The following is a 24,604-nucleotide window of genomic DNA, read 5'->3' as shown; positions in this document are numbered from 1 at the left end:
GCCCCGAGTTCCGAAAGATGTTCGAAATCTTGGGGGACGGAATCTTCAACGCCGATTTCGAGTTGTGGGAGCTTCACCGGAGAACCACTCTTTCGATGCTGACTCACCCCGAATTCCCGGATTTCTTGGAGGTCAATGTTTGGCACAAGGTGCAAACCGGCCTCTTGCCGGTTCTCGATTATTTTGCGGAAAACGGAGATTATTTCGATTTGCAGGATGTTTTCCAGCGGTTAACTTTTGATGGTATTTGCAAATTAGTGCTGGACTACGATCCATGCAGCTTGTGCGTTGACTTACCCTACATTCCGTCGGAAAAGGCATTCAACGATGCCATCGAGGCGCTACTGTACCGGCACGTACTTCCCGAGACTATTTGGAAGCTGCTCAAATGGCTGCAGATAGGTACGGAGAGGAAGCTTCTAGAAGCGTGGAAGGCGTTCGACGAATTCATATACCCGCTTATCCCTAATTCTTCGAAAGAAGAAAGCGACGATAATTACAACATGTTGGCGTCTTTTCGAAAGGCGTACGAAGAGAAATTATCGACCGGTTTGAGTACTACTACAACAACTACGGACTTTCTGAGGGACACTGCGTTGAGTTTGATGCTTGCAGGTCGAGATACAACGAGTACTTGTCTGACGTGGCTTTTCTGGCTAATCGCTACGAACCCTTCAACCGAAACGAAGATTCTTGAAGAAATCGAGACCGAATTAAATCTTCATCAAGAAGACAAGAAATGGAGATCGTTCAGTGTGGAAGAGTCGCGAAAGTTGATTTATCTACACGGGGCTTTGTGCGAGTCTTTGAGGCTATTCCCTCCGGTGGCTTTGGAGCATAAAGCTCCGATTGAACCCGACATTCTTCCGAGCGGTAATCAACTAAAACCGAATACTAAAGTGATAGTTTCGTTCTATTCGACCGGAAGAATGGAGTCGGTGTGGGGAAAAGATTGCTTGGAGTTCAAGCCAGAGAGATGGATTTCGGATAGTGGCAGGACAAAGCACGAGCCTTCTTACAAGTTTCCGGCATTTAATGCCGGACCAAGAACTTGTCTCGGCAAAGAGATGGCGTTCGCTCAAATGAAAATGGTGGCGGCTACGATTATATATCGTTACAAGATTGAGCTTCTGGAAGGTCGTGGTTATCCGGTTGTTTCTCCTCGTGACTCCATTATACTACAAGCCAAACATGGATTGAAGGTCAGGTTATCTACAAGAAATTATTAATGTCTGATTAACTAAAGAAGCTGTCGAATTTGGTGTTTTGTTTTAAAATCAAGATTTGGTGTCTTAGCATTGTAAATTATGGTGTAAGAGATTTATAATTGATGTAAGGGCAAATTATAACCTTGAGCCATATGCTGAAATTACGAAAAAGTCTCTCATGTTTGGGTAATTACAACTACCCCTCAATTATGTATTGTGATATGTCAAACTTATCTACTGATGAAGGAGGGTTTAAGGCAATACACAATTGAACGAGTGGTTGTGCTTATCAAAAAACGAGCGATTTCTTTTCGTAATTTCAGCTTATTTCGAGAGTGACCGTAATTTGTCCGGAATAGTAATGTTTGTGGTCGGTGATTGTGTGGTGTGAAACGTTTCAAGATAAAGGCACATGTGATTGATTGCCTTTTACATCAGTATTTCAGTTCTATGAATATTTGCTTGAGATTTTGAATTCAAGTTCGAAGTGCATTATTACATTTTTATTTATTAGTATTAAAAATTAAAATTATATTCGTAATTGATATTGTCAGAAAAGCTGATTCGGCATATTGGGCTCGGCCCAATATTTATTATTTTTAGCCCAACCGAAAGCAAACCCATGTAATTCAAATTAAGCAGGAAACTCCATCATACTAAAGTTAAAAAAATGGTAACTCCCAACGTTCCTAAACAATATCCGTTTTTCAAATTTGCACAAATGTCAAGAAATTTAATAAACATGTCTTGATTTTAGGAAAATCAGTATTGTAGACTAAAATGTCCTTATTTACTAGTTAATTTAAAGAGAGTGTTGAACAGTTAATAAGATGACACAACGTTGTAATTCTAAAAAAAATCTCAAAAGTGACAAATACTGTGAAACGGGGATGGTGAAGGGTTCATATCATAATCGCAAAGGATTATTGTCTCTCTAGCTAACCATGTCTTGCTGCAATAACTTCCTCAATTATTCATTCATATCTGCCCACTCAAATGTTTTTTGAGCATTTTTCATATTTTTATTTTTCAATAATCCTAATAATTTGCTTATTGTAAAGCACGATAATTATTTATTTATTTATTAAGTAACTTAATTATGCATAGGAATTGTTTTATTTGATCAAAAAAATGTAATTATATGTGTACTAATAATTTATGACATTAGTGCGTAACAAGGGATAATTAACAATTATAGTGGGGAATATGTTAATTAATTAGCATATCTTATTGAAAATTTGTGAAATTATTATTTGTACACAACTAATATTCATTAACTATACGAGTCATGCTAATTAGTTATATCCAGCCTAAATTGCAGTTTCCTTACCTAAATGTGAGGCATTGCACTTAATTTTTGCCCAACTGCTGCCAATTTTTGATATCGATCGACAAGAGAGATCGTAAACGTTTTCGTTTTATTATAAAGGCAACGGATTGATAACATGCAAACATATTGTAAAAACACGAAAAATCCAAATCCAAGCTCTAATGGCCATCTTTGAATACCCTGATCTTTTCTTGTTTATCCTCACCATAATTATTTTACTTTTTGTTTGGCGTACTAAAATCCGGAAAAAAACCTCGTTGCCCACGAACTGGCCACTGGTCGGAATGCTGCCGGCGATTCTTCAGAACTGCCACTGGATCCACGCCTATTTCACGGAGATTCTCATTGAATCCGGCGGCACATTTATTCCCCGGGGTTTTCAACATGGATATGTTGGTTACTTGTGACCCTAAAAATATCCACCATATTTTCAGCAGAAACTTCTCGAACTATCCAAAGGGTCCGGAATTCAAGAAGATGTTCGAAATCTCGGCAGACGGGATTTTCAACGCCGATTTTGAGTTATGGGAGCTTCACTGGAGAACCACTCTCTCGTTCTTGAACCACACGAAGTTTTACGACTTGTTGGAGCGTTCCATTTGGGAAAAGGTGGAAAAAGGGCTTTTGCCGGTTCTTGACAATTTTTCGAGACAAGGGATTGATTTTGATTTACAAGATATATTTCAAAGGTTCACTTTCGATAGTATATGTAATTTGGTGTTGGATTTCGATCCATGCAGCTTGTGCGTCGACATGCCACTTATTCCATGCGAGAAGGCGTTTAACGACGCCATCGAAGCCCTATTGTACAGGCATGTACTGCCGGAGAGCATATGTAAGCTGCAAAAATGGCTGAGAATTGGTAAAGAAGGGAAGCTTATCGAAGCTTGGAAGGCGTTCGACGAATTCATATATCCGTTAATTAAGGAGGGAGAGCGTAAAAAAGACGACGATTATAGCTTGTTAGCATCATTTCGAAAGGCCTACGTTGTCAAAGATTTGAACAATGAAAATAGACGGCGAGTGCCTGATCAAATTGATCAGGTCATGTAGGAACAAGGTTCAAGTCTACCGGTCTGTTAGGATGCGAAGAAAAAACAATTATTAATAATGGTAATTGTTTTAGTGGTGGTTCGAGAACTACGACTAGTGATTTTTTAAGGGACACTACGTTGAGTTTGATGTTCGCGGGTAGAGATACAACAAGCACTTGTCTCACGTGGCTTTTCTGGCTAATCGCCACAAACCCTTCAACCGAAATGAAGATTCTTGAAGAAATCGAGGCCGAATTCAAGAAATGGAGATCGTTCAATGTGGAAGAGTCGCGTAGGTTGATTTACCTACACGGGGCTTTGTGCGAGTCTTTGAGGCTGTTCCCTCCTGTGGCATTGGAGCATAAAGCTCCGATTGAACCCGATAATCTGCCAAGTGGCGAATACATAAAATCGAATGCGAAAGTGATAGTTTCGTTCTATTCGACGGGAAGAATGGAGTCGGTATGGGGAAACGATTGCTCGGAGTTCAAGCCAGAGAGATGGATTTCGGATAGTGGTTTGATAAAACACGAGCCTTCTTACAAGTTTCCGGCATTTAATGCCGGACCGAGAACTTGTGTCGGCAAAGAAATGGCTTTTGTATATGGTGGCAGCTACAATCATATATCGTTACAAGATTCAGCTTGTGGAGGGTAATGATGTAATTTCTCCACGTGACTCTATCATACTTCAGGCAAAGCATGGATTGAAGGTCACGTTATCCAAAAGAAATGCCAAACTAACTAATTAATTAATTAATTAGGGGAAATGAGGGATAACTCCCTAGTTTTGAAAATATATAGGGAAAGGTCCTAAGGATTTTTCTTTGCTAGTCAAAAACCCAAATTTTAATCTTAATTTGATAGACCTCCCTAGACAAATTGAAATACCAGTTTTACCCTTTTAGTTACAATTTAAAACCTTAAATTTCACCAACTCTCCTTAATTTCTCTCTCCCTTCCCACGGCCGTTTTCTTTTCTCTCTCTCTCTCCCACGCTTCTCTTCTCTCTCTCTCAAAATTCTTGTTCTCTTATCTCTCACCTCCCACCGTCGCTTCTCCGCTTCCCCGCCTTCTCCGTCGCTCTGCTTCTCCGCCGCTCCGCCTTCTCCGTCACTTCGCCTTCTCCGCTGCTCTGCCGCTCTGCCGTGCTCCGTCGTGCTCTGTTGCTCCGTGGTGCTCCGCCGTGCTCCGCTGCTCTGCCGTGCTCCGCTGCTCCGTTGCCGGCCGTCGTTGCTCCTCCCACCGTCTTGAACTCGGTACTAATTCACTTCACTTTTTTTAAGTTATTTTTTTAATTTATGAATGCCAATCCATTTTTAATTTATTTTTCGAAGATCTGAATTCTTATCACTATTTCACCTTATTTTATTATTTTTTTTATGAAACAAACTGAATTCGAAATTTTTAAATTGTGTAAGATCTAATAGTGAATTTTAGATCTCGAATTGGTGGTTTTCGATTCGTATATATTTACTGTATTTATTTAAAAAAAAACCAGATCTACTATGTTTTTGAAGATCTATGAACAATTAATATTAAAATATTTTTCTTTGGATTAATTTAATTTTTTATTATAAATCATATGTAATTTAATTTTTGTATTTATTTGAAGATGATTCGAAATGCCTAAAATGTGAGAGCTTTGTTTTTGTATAATGAAAATTTAACCAGTAGTGGTTACTTACATTGGTGATTTGAGTCAGGTGAATATACAGTTATATTTAGTCATATACAGTCATATATAGTCAGTCACATGTAGTCATGTATAGTCATGACTACATGTAACTATACATGACTATATATAGGACTTGTAGTATAATATAGTCATTTGTAGTCGATTTTAGTTCAGTAAATTTATCAACAAAAACAATCATGTTTTTTTTGTATTTTTTATGTAATTTGATTTTTTATTATAAATCATATATAATTTTTTTTTTTGTATTTATTTGAAGATGATTTGAAATGCCTAATGTGTGAGAGCTTTGTTTGTCTGTAATAGAAATTTAACCAGTAGTGGTTATTTACATGAGTGATTTGAGTCAGGTGAATATACAGTTCTATTTAGTCATATACAGTCATATATAGTCAGTCACATGTAGTCATGTATAGTCATGACTACATGTAACTATACATGACTATATATAGGACTTGTAGTCTACTATAGTCATTTGTAGTCGATTTTAGTTCAGTAAATTTATCAACAAAAAAATCATGTTTTTTTTGTATTTTTCATGTAATCTAACTCGCATGTTCCATTTTGCTATTTAACTCGTATTTTTTTTGTCGCAGGTTTTGCTTTTATTATAGTTTTATGACATGCATAGACTAAAATTCGATGAAGTGCCTTTGTGAAGTTGGATTCATGCTACAGTACTCCAGACTTATGCCACTTATATAACTATAGATAATTGTATATAACTATAGTCACGTGTAGTAACATATATTTATATGTATGTTATGTGTTTTTTAATGTATAGTAATGTGTGTTCATGTTTTGAAGATTATATGCATGTGATTGTGTTTTTTTCATTTTTTTTGGGTTAGTTGATTTATAATATCAAGATTAAATTGTGAATTTTGTTGTTTGTTTAAATTAATTTTGGGGTAAAAAGACAGTACATGATTACATATAACTATACATGACTGTGGTATACTATAGTCATATATAGTCAATTCAGTACAGTAAATTTATCAAAAAAAAAATAAAAAAATTAAAATATTAAAAATTACAAAATTAAAAAAAAAATAAAAAAAAATAAAAAAATAAAAAAAATTAAAAAAGTTAAAAAAATTAAAAAAAAAATTAAAAAATTAAAAAAATTAAAAAAATAAAAAATTATAAAAATTAAAAATTAAAAAAAATTAAAAAATAAAAAAAAATACAAAATACGATATATATAAAAAATAATAATAAAATAAGAATTTATATTTTTTATTAAAATAATCTAGAAAAATGATAAATGTAGGCCCAAAATGCTAAATGCAGTTCAGCATTATGCTGAATATAGGGACGGAAATACTGAATGCAGTTGGGCGAAAATTGCACTTAAGGGCACAATAGTATTTTTGCATCTCCAGGGGGGTATCTCAAAGGAAGAATTTTAGGGGTGGACCTATCCCTATATATTTTTCATTCTAGGGGTGTATATCAAATGGACCCAATTAATTAAGCAAGAGTTTCTGTAAAAATAAGCTAGATGAGCTATAGGTAAATAAAGCAAGTAATATATATATATATATATATATATATATATATATATATATATATATATATATATTGTTAAGTGTATATTTATACACTTAATTGTATCTTTTAATTGGAGCTTTTGATGTGTTTTTACGATAATTGGTGCTTAATTTGGTTATTATTTGTATTTTAGGTGCAAATTGAAGAATTGGCAACTTTTGGGGTGAAAACTGCAATTTCGGAGAAAGAGTGGGCCAAAAGTAAAAAAGGCAAAATTCTGGAGAATCAAGGACCGCGCGGCCGTGCGGATTTTAGGCATAAATCTCACACGGCCGTCCGGATGGTCGAATTGGCGCAGTGAAGGAATCCTAATTACACAAGGAAACCGGCCCTATTATATTTTTACACCCTATTTAAAGGCCACAAGCACACAATTAGAGATATTTTTTACCTTTTAACTTTAATCTTTAGGTTTTTATTTTTCATCTTTCTACACGCGATCAAGGAGCACAAGAACGAAGACGAAGACTTGACGAATCTTCATCCTAGTTCCCCTCTTTGACTTTTATTTATAGCTTTTATGATTTTTATTACTTTTATTATGTTTTTCGTTATGAGTAGCTAAGTTTTTAATCTAGGATTTTGTTGGAACCCTATGTGGGGATTGTGAACCCGTTTTCTTGAGATTATGCAATTATGATTTTATGATTATTTCTTATACTTGTTATGATTGTTAGTGCATGAACTTGATCAATTTATGTGCTTTATCTGTGATTATTGGGATTGACTTGACAGAGCTATTTTGATAATTAGACGGTAAGTATAAGAGCCTTCGAGTAGTTTTCACCGGATGAGTGTGTCAATTGCATGTGGTGTCGTAGACATACAGATATCACCTTAGGTAGCCATTTACGAGACTTGTGAGTTAATGCTTTATTTATAATTGGTTTGCATAGACATATAGTGAATCGTTTATGAATAATAGACTCATAATACACGCGACAGCGGGTTATGAGTAAATTAGTGTCTCGGGTTAATAATCATGAATCATATATTTCATAATTGAGGGGTTTTGGGTGAGCAATTCTTGCATAGGGGGAAGATAAAATCCTAGATCCGTTTCATATTGATATTTTCTCGTAATTAATTGTTTTCTTAATTAGTTTAATTTATTTAGTTAATTAATTTGACAACCTTGCGTAGGCTGGATAAAAATCGTAATTGTTAAAATTTGGTACTTAGGATTAAATAATTTGCGTATTCCCTGTGGGATCGACATCCGACTCTCACGAGTCTACTTTACTACTTGTTTGCGATACGTACACTTGCGTGTGGGTATTTAGCACCCAACAAGTTTTTGGCGCCGTTGCCGGGGAATACGGCTAAATTATCTATTTATCCTAATATTAAATTTGAGCAATTTTTCTTACTTCAGCCGTTTTTATTTATTTTATTTTATTATTGTTTTTGCTTATTTTATTTTTATTATTTTTGTTTTAGGTACTTTTTATGCGAATGGAAGAAGAGAATAATCGTAGGGGAGATGACCAAGGGCACCTACTGAATGCGGCAGGAAATATCGTCAACGAGCAAGAGCAACAGCAGCTCATTAATCCACCACATCGTCAACGAGCCTTGCATGAGTACACCGTTCCAACACTCAATGGGTTCCAATCGAGCATCCAGCAGCCCCCCGTTGAAGCCAACAATTTCGAAATTCGAGCGGGACTCCTTACTATGCTCCAAAACAATGGGTTGTTCAGCGGATTAGCTCATGAAGATCCGCATCTCCACTTGGTCAATTTTCTCGAAACGTGTGATTCGCACAAGATGAACGGAGTATCTCCTGAAGCACTGCAACTCCGCCTTTTCAAGCACTCTTTGCAAGGAGCAGCCCGAGAATGGTTACAAACTCGTGCACCGCACTCCATCTCATCTTGGCCCCAGCTAGCACAGCTCTTCATGAATACGTACAACTCCCCAACCAAAACTGAGAGAATCCGGAGAGAAATACAAAACTTCTTACAAGAAGCCGGTGAAGCGCTGTTCGAGACGTGGGAGCGATTCAAACAATTAATTCGGAGATGCCCCAATCATGGTCTTCAAGAGTGGCGGCAACTTCAAATATTTTATGACGGATTGCAAGATAATTCGAGAACGTTGCTCGATTCAGCAGCTGGCGGTATGTTCATGAGCTTGACCTATGACGAAGCATACGAACTTTTGGAGCGAATCGCTAGGAATAAATACATGCGGGCATCAGACCGGTCAAATAGCGGAGCCAATAAGACGGGAGGAATTTTAGAGTTAGACGGGGTCACCGCAATCACCGCCCAGTTAGAAAAGCTATCCAAGCAAGTAGCAGCTTTGTAGACTCAACAAGTCCATGCAGTCCAAGGTCCCGACCGGTGCTTAGAAGAAACGGAGTCTCTAAATTACGTGAATGACACCAACCGACAACAGAGGAACCCGTACTCCAACACTTATAATCCGGGATGGAAAGATCACCCCAACTTTGGATGGGGAGGAAATCAGCAAGGACAAAGGCCAGCTCCCGGATTCCAAAATCCGCCTCAAGCTCAACCTCAAGGTGGAGATCTCGCAAATATCTTGGCGCAATTTATGACAACCACTCAAGCCGCCATCCAAAATTTGGAAACACAGATGGGTCAACTTGCAACCCAGCTAAACGCGAGGCCATTGGGAGCACTGCCGTCGAATACGGAAGATCCTCGAAAGAGCAACATCGAGCAGTGCAATGCAGTAAGTTTGCGAAATGGGAGGCAATTAGAGGAAGGTCCTAAAAATTCCGTTGCACCACCGCCTATTGTAGAGGAGCCCAAAGAAAAGACCGAGGTCGGGCCAAGCAACACAAAGATCGCAGTAAGTGAATATACTCCCAAGGTACCCTTCCCTCAACGTTTTCAAAACTCCAAGCTTGATATGCAATTTCAGTTATTTTTGGATTATCTTAAAAAGTTGCATGTTAATATTCCTTTTGTTGAGGCACTTAAGCATATGCCGAATTGGGTTAAGTTTATAAAGGAACTTGTATCGAAGAAGATGAGGCTTCCGGAGTGTGCAGCAATCATAGACCTCAATGAGCAAAGTAGTGCTATCCTTGCAAATAAAATTCCACAGAAGCTTAGAGATCCGGGGAGTTGTACCATTCCATGCACAATAGGTACTAGGTATTTTGGGCGGGCGTTGTGTGATCAAGGGGCGAGCGTAAATTTAATGCCTTTATCAATTTATGAGAAATTGAACTTAGGAGAAATTAAGCCCACTTCCGTGACCTTGCAGCTAGCCGATAGATCTTTTACTCACCCTTTAGGTATAGTGGAGGATGTATTGGTCAAGGTAGATAAGTTTATACTCCCGGCCGATTTTCTAGTACTAGACATAGAGGAAGATGAAAATATTCCCCTTATCTTAGGACGCCCCTTCTTAGCAACCGGTAGGTCAATTATTGATGTAGGAAAGAGAGAGCTAAGAATGAGTGTGGGGGAAGAAACAGTGATCTTCAAGATGTACCGGGTGGATGAAAAGCCTATTACGGCTAATGGATGTTATCTTCTTGATGAGGTAAGTGATTCTAAACTTTTTCCTGTTGAATTACATGATTTAAATTTTTTTGTGGATACTAATGTGCATGTAGGAGAACATAAGAAAAAGGTTGAGTTGGTTACAACACCTACTCAAAACACCGTGATAAAAGACGATGTTGGCAAGCCTCATGACATCAAGAAGAATAAATTCAAGGGCAGTCCTAAGCGAACCAGTCGAAAGAAGAATCGGATCAACCCATTTATTCAAGACTTTCTCCAAAAGGAAGTTAGGAGATGGGTTCAAAAGCTAAGGAATTGAAGAAGAGGAACAAAGTCTGGCTGAAGACTATAAACTTAGCGCTTCTCGGGAGGCAACCCGAGCTTTCGTTTTTCTTTTCTTTTATTTTATTTTTTTATTTTATTATTTGTGTTTTTATTTATTTAACTTGTTAGTGTTTGCTCTTATTTTATTTCAGCTTTGAAAAAAAAAAAAAAAAAAAAAATTTTAGGGGCACTAATAGGAAGTTTTTATTTTGCAGGGACCTAATTGCAATTATTCACACGGCCGTGCAAGAAAAGGGCAGGAATCTCACACGGACGTGTGAGATTTCGGGGAAGCTACTGCCCAAAATAGGAAAAGGGCACGGCCGTGCGGATTTTACACCTAAATCTCGCACGGCCGTGCGAAATTTGAAGAGGCTACTGCCCAAAATTGGAAAATGGCACGGCCGTGCGGATTTTTCACCTAAATTTCGCACGGCCGTGCGGAAAAAAAAAAAAAAAAAAAAAAAAACAATTTCCATAATTCCCAAATCCCCTCTCTCCCCCACTTCGAACCCTCCCTTCTTTTTTTCGAAATTTTCCCTTTTCTTTGACAAATTTCACCGAAAATTTACCATATAATACGTAATCAAAGGGGTTTGTTGTTGATTTGCGCAGGGAGATTCAAGAACGGTGCAATTTTCTCGAAAAACCTATTCCACCAAGAACGCCCACAAGGTGTTCGACGATTTTCCCGCACCGATTATTGAGCCGGTACTCGAGCTATTGGAGGATGACGAGGAGGATGATGCTCATGCACATGGTGGAGTTGGTGAGCAACCCGACGATGGTCCCGCCGTTTAAACAGGTGTTTTCTATCCTTAAACTTTGGGCGAATCACATTGAGGGCAATGTGAATTTTAAGTTTGGGGGTGGTTATATTTGTGTTTTGCTTGTTTGTTAGTTTGCTTGCGTTATTTTTTTTGTTTTAGTTATCGTTTTATTACTCGAAAAAAAAAAAAGAAAAAAAAAATCGATGCATCGATGAATTATGATGATGGGAGATGGTCAATGTTTGATGATGAGATTACTTGTTTTATGTGATAAGGAGTAGATATTTGTTTAGCTTTCGATTCAACGGAACGTAGAAGTGAATTATTGCTAGGAATCACGCCTTATGCATTGCTTTGGTTGAATGTTTTGTATTTTAAATTTGGAATTTATTTGTGCTAAATCATGCTTTGTTCGGTTTTAAATCTCACCTTAGGACATTTATGATACGAAGTGTTGGGTAGTAAGTGATTTGGGATATGATTTGGGCCTTCTTTGAACCGTTTGAGCCTTTCAAGCCTACCCTTTTTGTCAAATTATCCTTAGAACCTTGATTTGAGCCTCAGAGAAAAGGTGTTCTTTCTTTTAGCCAATATGTGGAAGGTAGAAAAGTGGAGATTGTTGAATAATTATCCCTTGGAGCACTACACCAAAATGAAGATTTTCTAACGGCATAAATTTATTGTTTGTAACAGATATAGGCCGTTGGAAATTTCTAACGATAGTTGCCCGTTAGAATTTCAATTTATATGTTACTATTAATAATAAATATATATTTTTAATTGAAAATGTATTTGTAACGGTATTTAAGTGTTAGCTACAACTTTAACCGGACTTATATTCTAAATTTTTTTTTGACAACTTTAACCGGACTTATATTCTAAATATTATATATATATATATATATATATATATATATATATATATATATATATATATATATATATATATATATATATATATATATATATATTAAAATTATATTAATGGGTCAATTTAATTAAGAATGAAAAGAGCATTCCTCTGCTCTTCCATTAAATATTAAATAAAAATGTGATAATAGAGTGAATTTTCAACAGTAGAGTGTGTGCACGATAGAGAAAGCAGTTCTGAGTTAGATTGAAAATGGAGAAACGGCGAGAAGAGGAGAAAGGCGCCACAAATCTGTAATGGCAACACCACAACCACCGAAGAGGTATGTTCCCCCACACCTTGATTTGTACATCATTTAGGATTTAGAATCTAGGGTTTTCATTTTCTCGCGAACCGTCAACCACGACACTTAATCCCTCTCGAATTCAATTGCGGATGTTGGTGTGGCAACGATGGAAGCAATTTGAGCGACACAAGAAATATCCGGTTTTAATTTGTATTTTCTTCGAGAATTGATTTTAATTGTCCCCAATTTTTTTTTTGTTATTTTATCTTGGATGTGAGAATGATATGATATTCACTAATATGATAAAAGGTTGATTGCTAACCTCCTAAAGTATACTCTTTTTGGATTCTGATTTTTTTATGGATACCATTATGTGTGTTTTATGAATTTTGGAATAGAAAGATAATTAATTTTGGAATTAGGGATTTTACATTGCATTTAGATTGCCCGCTTATTAATATAGGATAGAAGTATTTTACAGTTAAGCATTTCTAGTTTAATGGCTTCGCATGATAATAGTTTGAAAGGGCAGAGGGACTCTTGACTTGAAAATGAGAGATGAAGAGCATAGTAATAGTTTTAAAGGGCATGGTAATAGTTTGAAAGGGCAGATGGACTCCTAACTTTAAGTGCAGGTGCATATTACTATATTAGTGTCATTTGATTTTGGATTGAGAGAGTGAGGAACACTGTCTTAGTTTCTTTGCTTGCTTTACTGCCCTAGTTTTACTAGTCTGCATACATAAAACACGCACACATATAGATACACACACAAGCACTGGTTACATGCTTGTGATCTGCATAAATGAAACTTAGCTTCTTCAGGGATTTTATACCCCTTTGTCTCTCAAACTTAGTAGATCTTGTTTTTTATTGGATATGTTCTTATTTCAATGCTCATGTGGTTGTATTAAACTGTCTACTATTTGTTAAGAAATTTTCCATCTTTCTTCTGAGTTAATTTGAGATATAGCAGATACTTTGATAACTATACAATGTTTTTTAATAAATCTGTTACAGGAGATCGATGGATTGGAAAATTCAATTTTGTTGAGACACGTTCATATTGGCATATATTTATAAGAAATGACATAATGCGGAGCTTTCTTATATTGTACCTTTAGGTAAACATCAATTGTTATTCGTCCTTATATTTTAATTATCTTATTCTCTAACGTAGCAAATCATCTCGGTTTCAATTTATTTTATTCTGATCATAGTTGCTTGGAATTGATCTGGTGATTTAAGAGGTACAATTGATGGAAATGTATTCCATGAACTATCAAGCATTTTCATCATAGTAGCCGCATTAAAATTCGTACAAGGTAACAAGATAAAATATGTTAATCTTCTTACATTCTGTTTGATTCTCAAATATTTTATGTATTTTAAATGTTCAAAATTGTTATGCAGCAGTTCTCGATATTGTCATGAGCTGGAAAGCAAGAAAGAGCATGTAAGTGCATGTAAAGCTGGATACATACTAAAGTTTGTTTCTGTATCTACAGGTGATTGTGTTGCCAATTACATATGCATATAGTTGGAAAAACTCCTACTAAATTCGCACAAACCATTAAGACTTTCTTTAGCAATAGGGGTCGCCTTCTTTATTCATAATACATTTTTAATTTACTTGTCTCCAAATAAGCTCTCCGGTTTGGTTGTTTATGTTTCTTTTGCCCCGAATATCTGCAGAGGTTTCGATCATTATAGTTTTCACAATTATCTCTTATTTTAAATTATATACCTGTTAATTGAAATTCACTGGCCTTTGTAGATTTGATCTAATAAGGACAAGAAGACAACATAATTTTTTCCGATGTGGAACGAAATAACTCTGAGTTTCAGAGAAGAGAACTATACAAGCAGATCTTTCAAAATCGTTGATGTGAGTCATAGTTACCACCTTAATTAATCTTTTGGATATGTGTTTTATATTTCAATTCTACTAAAGACTGATGGATACTAAGTACTTTTATGTTGGCAGATGTGATGAATATTTATATGAAGACACTATCTGAAGATGATGATAATGAACTTATTACTCATGCATGCAAGAGCATTCTTGGCATTATAAAAGGTTTGGGTACAATGGATCTTTTAGATACTTATGTTAATGTATATATGTTAATGTATATGAAAGATAGGATGCAGTGAAAAAAATATTGTAATAGTTGATAGTAATGGATATTTTTTGTACTTTGGTTTGATTTTTGTGTGTAAATGGTGGAGAAATATATTTTGTACTAAATGTTTATTCTAATAAAATAATTTGAGTTTATTCTATGTGGGTATTATTTTATTTATGATTTATATTATTAGTATTTATAAATTTTAAATCAGGTGAAAATTAAAAAATCATAAAAATAATTATTTTCATAATCTTTTAATTTTTCTAACGGCATTGTCCGTTAGAAATTTAATTATTAGTGTTACACGAAGAACCGTTGGAACAATATTTCTAACGGACATAACCGTTAGAATATTTATTTTTCTAACGGACTTTTTTAATTTTGCTAACGGTTATATGTGTTAGAAAATTAGAGCCTTCAATTTCTAACGCAGTATTTCTCACGGTTTTTCGCCGTTAGAAAAATTATTTCTAACGGATATATTCGTTAGAAAATGGCCTTTTTGGTGTAGTGGAGGTCGATCGAAAATTCTTATAAGATCTTTCTTCTTCTTCTTCTTCGAAAAAAAAAAAAAAAAAAATTTATCGAAAAAAAAAAGAAAAAAAAAATAGAGAAAAGATATATATATATATATATATATATATATATATATATATATATATATATATATATATATATATATATATATATATATGTGCATCCTTATATATATATATATATCTAAATTCTTCGATTCGAAAAAAAAAAAAAAAAAAAAAAAAAATTGAAAAAGAAGAAGAAGAATAGATTAGAAGGGAGAAATAAGGACTAGTTGTTGAATTGTGTTGAAAACTCGATCCATTGACTAAAAGGCAAAAGTATTGACGTGTGAATTTTGGAGTCGAGTTTATTAAAGTCCCTAGAGGTGAATTCATTGTTTCAAACGCCTATCTTTCAAATTTTGGCGTAATCACCTCATTTCAAGAAAAATTAGCCACACATACCCATATTACCTACCTCGGACCAAAGAGCCTAACAATTGAAAGCCACAAAGTCCCAATGATCCCAATAGCTTATTGTTCAATATTAGTTGAGTTGAATAATTTGGTGAGTATTTGGAGTCAAATATATGCATGTAAGTATAAATTTTCTCTATTTTTAACTTGCAAATATTGGATACTTGAAGCAATTGTATGATTTGTGGTTTCTGGTAATAGTGAGTGACTACGTGCCGTTGAATGTTAAGCTTGCGAATACTTAGGAATTATCATCATAACTGCAAGTTCTGAAAACATGAAGTTGACCAATCGATCTATGTAATGAGATGTATAGTCGTGTTTTGTGTTCTTACATTGATTTTACTTGAGGACAAGCAAAAGTTCAAGTTTGGGGGTGTGTTAAGTGTATATTTATACACTTAATTAAATTGGAGCTTTTGATGTGTTTTTACGATAATTGGTGCTTAATTTGGTTATTATTTGTATTTTAGGTGCAAATTGAAGAATTGGCAACTTTTGGGGTGAAAACTGCAATTTCGGAGAAAGAGTGGGCCAAAAGTAAAAAAGGCAAAATTCTGGAGAATCAAGGACCGCGCGGCCGTGCGGATTTTAGGCATAAATCTCACACGGCCGTCCGGATGGTCGAATTGGCGCAGTGAAGGAATCCTAATTACACAAGGAAACCGGCCCTATTATATTTTTACACCCTATTTAAAGGCCACAAGCACACAATTAGAGATATCTTTTACCTTTTAACTTTAATCTTTAGGTTTTTATTTTTCATCTTTCTACACGCGATCAAGGAGCACAAGAACGAAGACGAAGACTTGACGAATCTTCATCCTAGTTCCCCTCTTTGACTTTTATTTATAGCTTTTATGATTTTTATTACTTTTATTATGTTTTTCGTTATGAGTAGCTAAGTTTTTAATCTAGGATTTTGTTGGAACCCTATGTGGGGATTGTGAACCCGTTTTCTTGAGATTATGCAATTATGATTTTATGATTATTTCTTATACTTGTTATGATTGTTAGTGCATGAACTTGATCAATTTATGTGCTTTATCTGTGATTATTGGGATTGACTTGACAGAGCTATTTTGATAATTAGACGGTAAGTATAAGAGCCTTCGAGTAGTTTTCACCGGATGAGTGTGTCAATTGCATGTGGTGTCGTAGACATACAGATATCACCTTAGGTAGCCATTTACGAGACTTGTGAGTTAATGCTTTATTTATAATTGGTTTGCATAGACATATAGTGAATCGTTTATGAATAATAGACTCATAATACACGCGACAGCGGGTTATGAGTAAATTAGTGTCTCGGGTTAATAATCATGAATCATATATTTCATAATTGAGGGGTTTTGGGTGAGCAATTCTTGCATAGGGGGAAGATAAAATCCTAGATCCGTTTCATATTGATATTTTCTCGTAATTAATTGTTTTCTTAATTAGTTTAATTTATTTAGTTAATTAATTTGACAACCTTGCGTAGGCTGGATAAAAATCGTAATTGTTAAAATTTGGTACTTAGGATTAAATAATTTGCGTATTCCCTGTGGGATCGACATCCGACTCTCACGAGTCTACTTTACTACTTGTTTGCGATACGTACACTTGCGTGTGGGTATTTAGCACCCAACATATATATACACGTACAGTCAGTGACGAATTCAGGATTTTTACCAAGAGTGTTCGAAATTAAATATATAAAAAATATAATGGTGCAGTAAATATTTATGGGGTTCGGGGGCAACCCGATTTTTTTTTTAATATTATACACGTAAATTTAAAAATATTTTTTCATCTTACCAATGAAAATATGTAATAACTTCAAATTTAAAAAGATTATTTACAAATTTTGGGAAAATTAGGAAATATTTAGACAGAAAATTGGTGAAAATGTGCTGCAAAATATATATTTCATTAGGAGATTTTATTTTTTTCAAATATCAAAAAGAGATTAAATTCTGAGCGGATCAGGCGGTATTTAATATAAATCGGATTCCACTAATTTGTTGACATGTGGCACTCAAGTCTTAACTCTTAACGCTGATTATAATTAGAGTTAGAGGGGTTATGGGTTTTGCTCGGGTTTTCTTTTTCAATATTTTTCCAATTATTAGAATCATAATTATATTTTTATTTAAACTATCCACGTGTCAATCATTTTATGGCATCTGATTTTCCTATTAAAACAGACCATGCATCCGATCTAAATTTGCATCCTATAAAAAAATACCCACATATTTGGAAATTTAAAAAACAATTGAAATATTCGTATGGTACAAAAAAATTAGAAATTAAATGGCATAGGAAGGGTAAGAAAAAGTTTAGAATTTAAAAAACCAATAGGAAATAGGAAGGGGTAAAAAAAATTATGAGTTGGGACTCAAACTCTTGTCTTTTAGAGGGTTATAGAGCGACCTGTGCATGCCATATCAGCTACAGCAACACATTACAAACTTATCACATTTTAATCGTTATGTAGTATAAATATATAGTTAATATTTTTTTTAAATCAAGGGTGTGCTGCAACACCCTTGCACCATAGTGGATCCGCCACTGCGTACTCGTACATTACTGTTTAATTAATTGGTTTAATTTCCAAACACATAAGCTATATATGGTTAGCTATATATATTTCAAAAAAAATCGCTATTAAAGAAAAAAGAAAGAAATTAGTTATTGTCATTCAAATTCCATAACTAGCTAAATTTTTAGTTTTCATTTTTTTCCTTTTCAATTTTTTAATAGATATGAAAATGATACCTTTAAAATTTATTTAGTTAGTTTGTAGTACTAATAGATTGGATAGGTAAGTTAAATGGTCCTTTTCATTATCTGATCACTAGTTAGTAATGGCCCGCCATATATATAAATCATAATTATGAACTTGTCCACAAATTAATTAGGTTAGTTATAACTTATAACCACTAACTTCATGCATATATGCAGACAAAATTGAATTCTAAATGAATATTTAATTCCTCAATCACCCTACAAAAGCCCTCGATCGAAATTTTTAAGATCAAAATCGGTATAATGCGTAAATGGCCCGTGGTCGATAGATAGGTTAAACCGTAAACTTAACTGTAAGTGTGACATAAGTGTGGGTGATTATATATGGTTCACATTAATACGAGCAACCAAATTGATCAAAGATGGTCTAATTAGTGGAACAATTAGAGAATACAGTATCATTTAACCAGATCGGTCTGTGATAGATCGATGCGGACCCTCTCATCATCTAGAACCAAAATAAAAATAAAAAAAAATAAAAAAAAAATTAAAAATTAAATGTATAGTACTATATATACCCCACAAAAGAGACATTCAACCACCCTCTTTAGAGATGAATCAATAATATTAATATATAATCAATCACTTATTTCACATGTAAGATGTTATCACATCATTCATTTAATTTTAACTACTAATATTGACAAAGACACCGTTTATATAGTTTTTTTTTTTTTTTTTTATGTAAATAGGACTTATCCTCTTGTAGTTTGAGCTTTTGTGAATATAACATTTTATTTTAATATCAGCACATAACCCCTATCGTATTTTACTTAGTAAATAATTATGCAGATTAGGAACAAAAAGTTTTTGAAAGTATAAGAATATTTTATGTACTTATATTAAAATACAAGGAGGTCATGTGCAATATTGAAAATATAAGGAGGTTATATATATATATATATATATATATATATATATATATAAAGTTCAACTGTAGGGGTATTTTTTTTTAAAAGAGCACTCGGATTATTTTAGTTAATACTCATTGATATTGTAATCGTACTATTGGCATATAAAAACGTGCCTGGAACTTTTCTAAGATAAAAACACTCTATGTACGGAAAAAAAAACTTTCTGATATACTCAATTTCGAATATTGTTGGCTAAATTCCTGGATTCGCCACTAACTTCAATGTCGGTGGACATTAGCCGGCACATTCATCGAAGCAATTCCCTTTCCACGGGACATGTACGTGTGATTTGTGCCGAATCCAATATCGACACTTTTCTCGACCTATGACTCAATCAGCTACACTCGAGTGATAATCGATGTCACCTTTTAATAGGTTAAAAGAAAGGCGTAGTACTTTAATTATTATTACGGTTATATTGCACCATAATTTCAAATCTTTCAATTTATTGTAAAACTACCTAACTATAGTACTGTACCTTAATAGTTAATACTCCGTATAAAACTCGCACAATTAATCTCCACCCAGATATTTAAAATTAGTTATTACTTCTTGACTTTTCTTTTTTTTTTTTTTGGAATAAATTCAAAAAAGAAAAAAAGAAAAGTCAAGAAGTAATAAATAAAATAAAAATACAACATACAAAATAAAAATAAAATAATAATCATAAATAAATACATAAATGATGAGCTGGAAAAACAGACGCAACATAAAATTGAATTAACGGATAGCCACAATTTTTTTTTTCAAAAGTAACGTACAGTTGATTCTTCCACAACCATTCAGCTCCAACATATATAGGATATTAATTCCCTGCCTTCATCGTATGATCTCTATTTAATAGTGTTACACACACTACACCAATTGCAAGAGATTCCATAAAAGATTCCCCCCCAAAAAAATAAAAAAATTCAATTAGTCTTAATTCACAAATGGCAATATTATTCATCTTCGTCCCTTTTTTCTTTCTTTACCTCTTCCGCTGCATAAGCGGAAGGTGGAAAAAGAGTTCGTCGGAGCCGACGAACTGGCCGCTGGTCGGGATGCTGCCGGCGGCTATTCAGAATCTGCACCGCATACACGATTACGCAACCACGGTTCTAACCGAGTGTGGCGGTACTTTCGAGTTCAAAGGCCCCTGGTTCTGCCACGTGGACATGGTTGTCACAAGCGACCCTGCAAACATCCACCACATTTTCAGCAGAAACTTCTCGAACTATCCGAAGGGCCCCGAGTTCCGAAAGATGTTCGAAATCTTGGGGGACGGAATCTTCAACGCCGATTTCGAGTTGTGGGAGCTTCACCGGAGAACCACTCTTTCGATGCTGACTCACCCTGAATTCCCGGATTTCTTGGAGGTCAACGTTTGGCACAAGGTGCAAACCGGCCTCTTGCCGGTTCTCGATTATTTCGCGGACAGCGGAGATTATTTCGATTTGCAGGATGTTTTCCAGCGGTTGACTTTTGATGGTATTTGCAAATTAGTGCTGGACTACGATCCATGCAGCTTGTGCGTCGACTTGCCGTACATTCCGTCGGAAAAGGCATTCAACGATGCGATCGAGGCGCTACTGTACCGGCACGTACTTCCCGAGACTATTTGGAAGCTGCTCAAATGGCTGCAGATAGGTACGGAGAGGAAGCTTCTAGAAGCGTGGAAGGCGTTCGACGAATTCATATACCCGCTTATCCCTAATTCTTCGAAAGAAGAAAGCGACGATAATTACAACATGTTGGCGTCTTTTCGAAAGGCGTACGAAGAGAAATTATCGACCGGTTTGAGTACTACTACAACAAAAACAACTCGGGACTTTCTGAGAGACACTGCGTTGAGTTTGATGCTTGCGGGTCGAGATACAACGAGTACTTGTCTCACGTGGCTTTTCTGGCTAATCGCTACGAACCCTTCAACCGAAACGAAGATTCTTGAAGAAATCGAGACCGAATTAAACCTTCATCAAGAAGACAAGAAATGGAGATTGTTCAATGTCGAAGAGTCGCGTAAGTTGATTTATCTACACGGAGCTTTGTGCGAGTCTTTGAGGCTGTTCCCTCCGGTGGCGTTGGAGCATAAAGCTCCGATCGAAGCCGATATTCTTCCGAGCGGTAATCAACTAAAACCGAATACTAAAGTGATAGTTTCTTTCTATTCGGTTGGAAGAACGGAGTCGGTGTGGGGGAAAGATTGCTTGGAGTTCAAGCCGGAGAGATGGATTTCGGCTAGTGGAGGGACGAAGCGCGAGCCTTCTTACAAGTTCCCGGCATTTAACGTGGGACCGAGGACTTGTGTCGGGAAAGAGATGGCGTTCGTGCAAATGAAAATGGTGGCCGCGACGATTATATATCGTTACAAGATCGAGCTCGTGAAGGGGCACGTAGTTGCTCCTCGTGACTCCATCATACTTCAAGCTAGAAATGGATTGATGGTCAAGTTATCCAAAAGAAATTAAATTTATTAATTACCACTATATATATATATATATATATATATATATATATATATATATATATATATATATATATATATATATATATATATATATATATATATATAGTATGATATGTGTGTGTTTTGGCACATATTTGTGTGTGTCTAACTGTCTATCTATATATGTATATATATGTATGTGTGTGTTTGGCAAAGAAATAAGATGATTTTTTTTTTTTTTTTAGTTTGGCAATTATATTATTTTAGTTGTAATAAGAAGCTATTTTTATGTTTTTCATGATGACGTATGAATGGGATGGGCAATTAAAATTTTAGAGTAACTTAAAATTGGATTTTTTGCTAATTGGATTTAAATCAATTCAAATAATATGAAATTAATAATATCTCATGATGATAATTTAGTTTTTTTTAGTTATCGCAAAATGTAAGTAAACATTTAAGACAAGGCACATGTTTGTGGGGTTCTAATTCAACGTGAATTTTGTTTGCAAATATTGGGTCAATGTTTGGAAGTATTCTTTTTTTGTTTTTATTGATTCTTCAAAACAAAATTATATTTATTACACTTTTCAAATTATTTTTTCAAAACAATGTCAAAAGTTTTTCTCTCTCAGACATGATGTGACTATTACGATAAAATGATTTGACTGCTATAGTTTAAAATGTCTTCACTAAAAAACAAATAAACATACTTCATCTTTTAATTTTTTCTTCAAAGATACTTTTTTCTAACACCTTTAAACATGATTTGACTGCTACTGTGTATTTTGTCTCCTTCCAAAATACAAGCAAACATTACTTTCATTCTCAAATTCTTTCCCCAAAACATATTTCCTTAAAATGAAATCAAAATAACATCCAAAACGCTTCCAAACATTACCTGAGTTTTCCATGACTTCATAATAGAAGTTCTGGTTAGTTTAATTACTCCAAAATAAAAAAATTAAAAATAAAAAAATAAAAAAATAAAAAATAAAAAAGGGAAAAAACGTGACTAATATCCTAGTTAGGTACAATGTATTATTACAATTAATTACCATAGCCAATCACAAGAATCTAATTAGTTTCTAAATAAAATATACATTGGCATGAATTGAAGCAATCAACCAAATTTGCCCACTTTCCTTATAATTATCCCTACATTTCAAAATTAAATAATTCCTAGCCGTTACATTTCTTGAAATTTTAATACAAATAATCCACCATGAAACCAAGAATATAATCTCCCATTAGATTTTCTCCATAGCTTCTCATAAATAAATCTTTGCAACAATATATATAAATATATATAATCAATTAATTCATATGAATTCAAGCCGTTGTGCTGCATGCAAACATTTAAGACGAAGATGCCCCTCAGATTGCATATTCTCACCTTATTTCCCGTCCAACAATCCTCAAAGATTTGCTTTTGTTCACAAGATCTATGGTGCTAGTAACGTTGGAAAGATTCTCCAGGTAAATTACTATATAATTAATTCCAATATTCTATATTTTATTACATTATTTATATATATACATATAATTAATTTATTTTATGAAAAATAAAATAAAAGGATCTCCCGGTGAATCTAAGATCGAAAGCAGCTGATTCGCTGTGCTACGAGGCTTCGTGCAGAATAGAGGATCCCGTGTACGGTGTTGTCAGAGAGTTAACTAATTTGGATGAAGAGATACAAAAAGCGCACTGCCAACTCGCAAGAATCCGAGCTCAAATTGCGGTAATTCAAGCTCGCGATGAAGTTGATAGTGTCAATAATCCCAATTTCTTCCCGCCCCAAAACGATGTATCTAATTCCACTTCATTTAATTACGATCTTTCGGCTTGGTTCGATTAGGGTTAGTTAGTATCTCAATTTAGTAACGCGTTTTTTGTTACTATTGTAATACTGATCGATTTCTTCAGGACGATATAAAATTCATTTGAGAAAAAGATTCAATAAAGTCGATACTAGCTAGTAATCGAAATATTTAAATACCGTGTTATTTAATTACCGCAAAACCCCTCGTGTTAAAAAAATTAGCAAGAATCATTCCTTCTATAAAAGTAAGTCAAAGCTAGAAACACTCTGCAAGCTGATCGTGCAGTACACTCGCCATCTATGCGTGTGGGGGTGAGTTTTTGAATTGAAAACCTTACAGATTCACCCCAAAATCTTATAAGCCCCGATTTTTTTTATTAATTGAGTCCCTAATATTTTCTAAAAAGCCCTCTTCAACCTGAAGATGAGTGGGTGTAACAATTGAATCTCAAACTACTAAAAGAATAGATATAGATAGATATCTAATAATTGATTCATAAATTCCGAGATTGAACTAGTGGACTCAAGTTAGGCAATCAAAAAGTCAACACATTATTACATATGAATCATTTAACCATGATATATACAAGGCCATCTCTTGTTGATGGGACGGGTGGGGTAGGGTCGGGCTAAGGTGTTTAGTGAGTAGGGGGTGGGGTGAATTGAGCCGAGGCATAAGCCCTAGACTCTCACGCGTCTCTCCCTCGTGAATTCTCACGTTTTGCTTTTCTTTTTTTTTTTTTCTTTTTCCGTTTTCATTCTCTTTCAACGTTAGCCATTTTCTTTTTTTAATTTTTTTTTTCTTTTTTTTCTCTTTTTTTTTTCTTTTTTGTTTCTTTCTTTTTTCTTTATTTATTTTCATTTTTTTATTAGTTTTTTTTATTTTACTTTAGTTTTCTCATTTTTTTTCTCTAATTCGATATTTTTAATTTAAAATAGTAATATTATTGTAAATATTCTAT

At 34.5% G+C, this 24,604-nt stretch overlaps 1 protein-coding gene, 1 long non-coding RNA gene and 2 pseudogenes across 3 annotated transcripts in view; all 4 read left to right on the top strand.

The window, feature by feature from the left end:
* LOC105963453 (alkane hydroxylase MAH1) overlaps positions 1-1,688 on the top strand; it is a 2,184-nt gene extending 496 nt beyond the window's left edge. The window contains exon 1 of the mRNA XM_012987857.2: positions 1-1,688. This exon is cut by the window's left edge and continues 496 nt beyond it. Within this exon, the coding sequence (XP_012843311.2) occupies positions 1-1,229 (1,229 nt within the window). The 3' untranslated portion in view covers positions 1,230-1,688.
* Positions 1,689-2,684: 996 nt separating this feature from the next.
* On the top strand, positions 2,685-4,323 carry LOC105968537 (alkane hydroxylase MAH1 pseudogene; annotated as a pseudogene).
* Positions 4,324-12,388: 8,065 nt separating this feature from the next.
* On the top strand, positions 12,389-14,824 carry LOC105972625 (uncharacterized). The gene is made up of 5 exons (XR_016029114.1): positions 12,389-12,596; positions 13,581-13,684; positions 13,781-13,885; positions 13,977-14,448; positions 14,548-14,824. It is a non-coding gene; the product is annotated as an uncharacterized LOC105972625 (long non-coding RNA).
* A 5,295-nt stretch (positions 14,825-20,119) lies between these two features.
* LOC148766077 (alkane hydroxylase MAH1 pseudogene) lies at positions 20,120-21,859 on the top strand (annotated as a pseudogene). Its single transcript, XR_016029202.1, has one exon. The product of XR_016029202.1 is annotated as an alkane hydroxylase MAH1 pseudogene (transcript).
* Positions 21,860-24,604: the final 2,745 nt, after the last annotated feature.

This window comes from Erythranthe guttata, chromosome 13 (assembly GCF_056151865.1).
Source record: "Erythranthe guttata isolate IM_541 chromosome 13, IM_541, whole genome shotgun sequence".
Classification (NCBI taxonomy): domain Eukaryota; kingdom Viridiplantae; phylum Streptophyta; class Magnoliopsida; order Lamiales; family Phrymaceae; genus Erythranthe; species Erythranthe guttata.
Note: the sequence above shows the minus strand (reverse complement) of the source record. Positions and strands in the feature narration are given on the sequence as shown.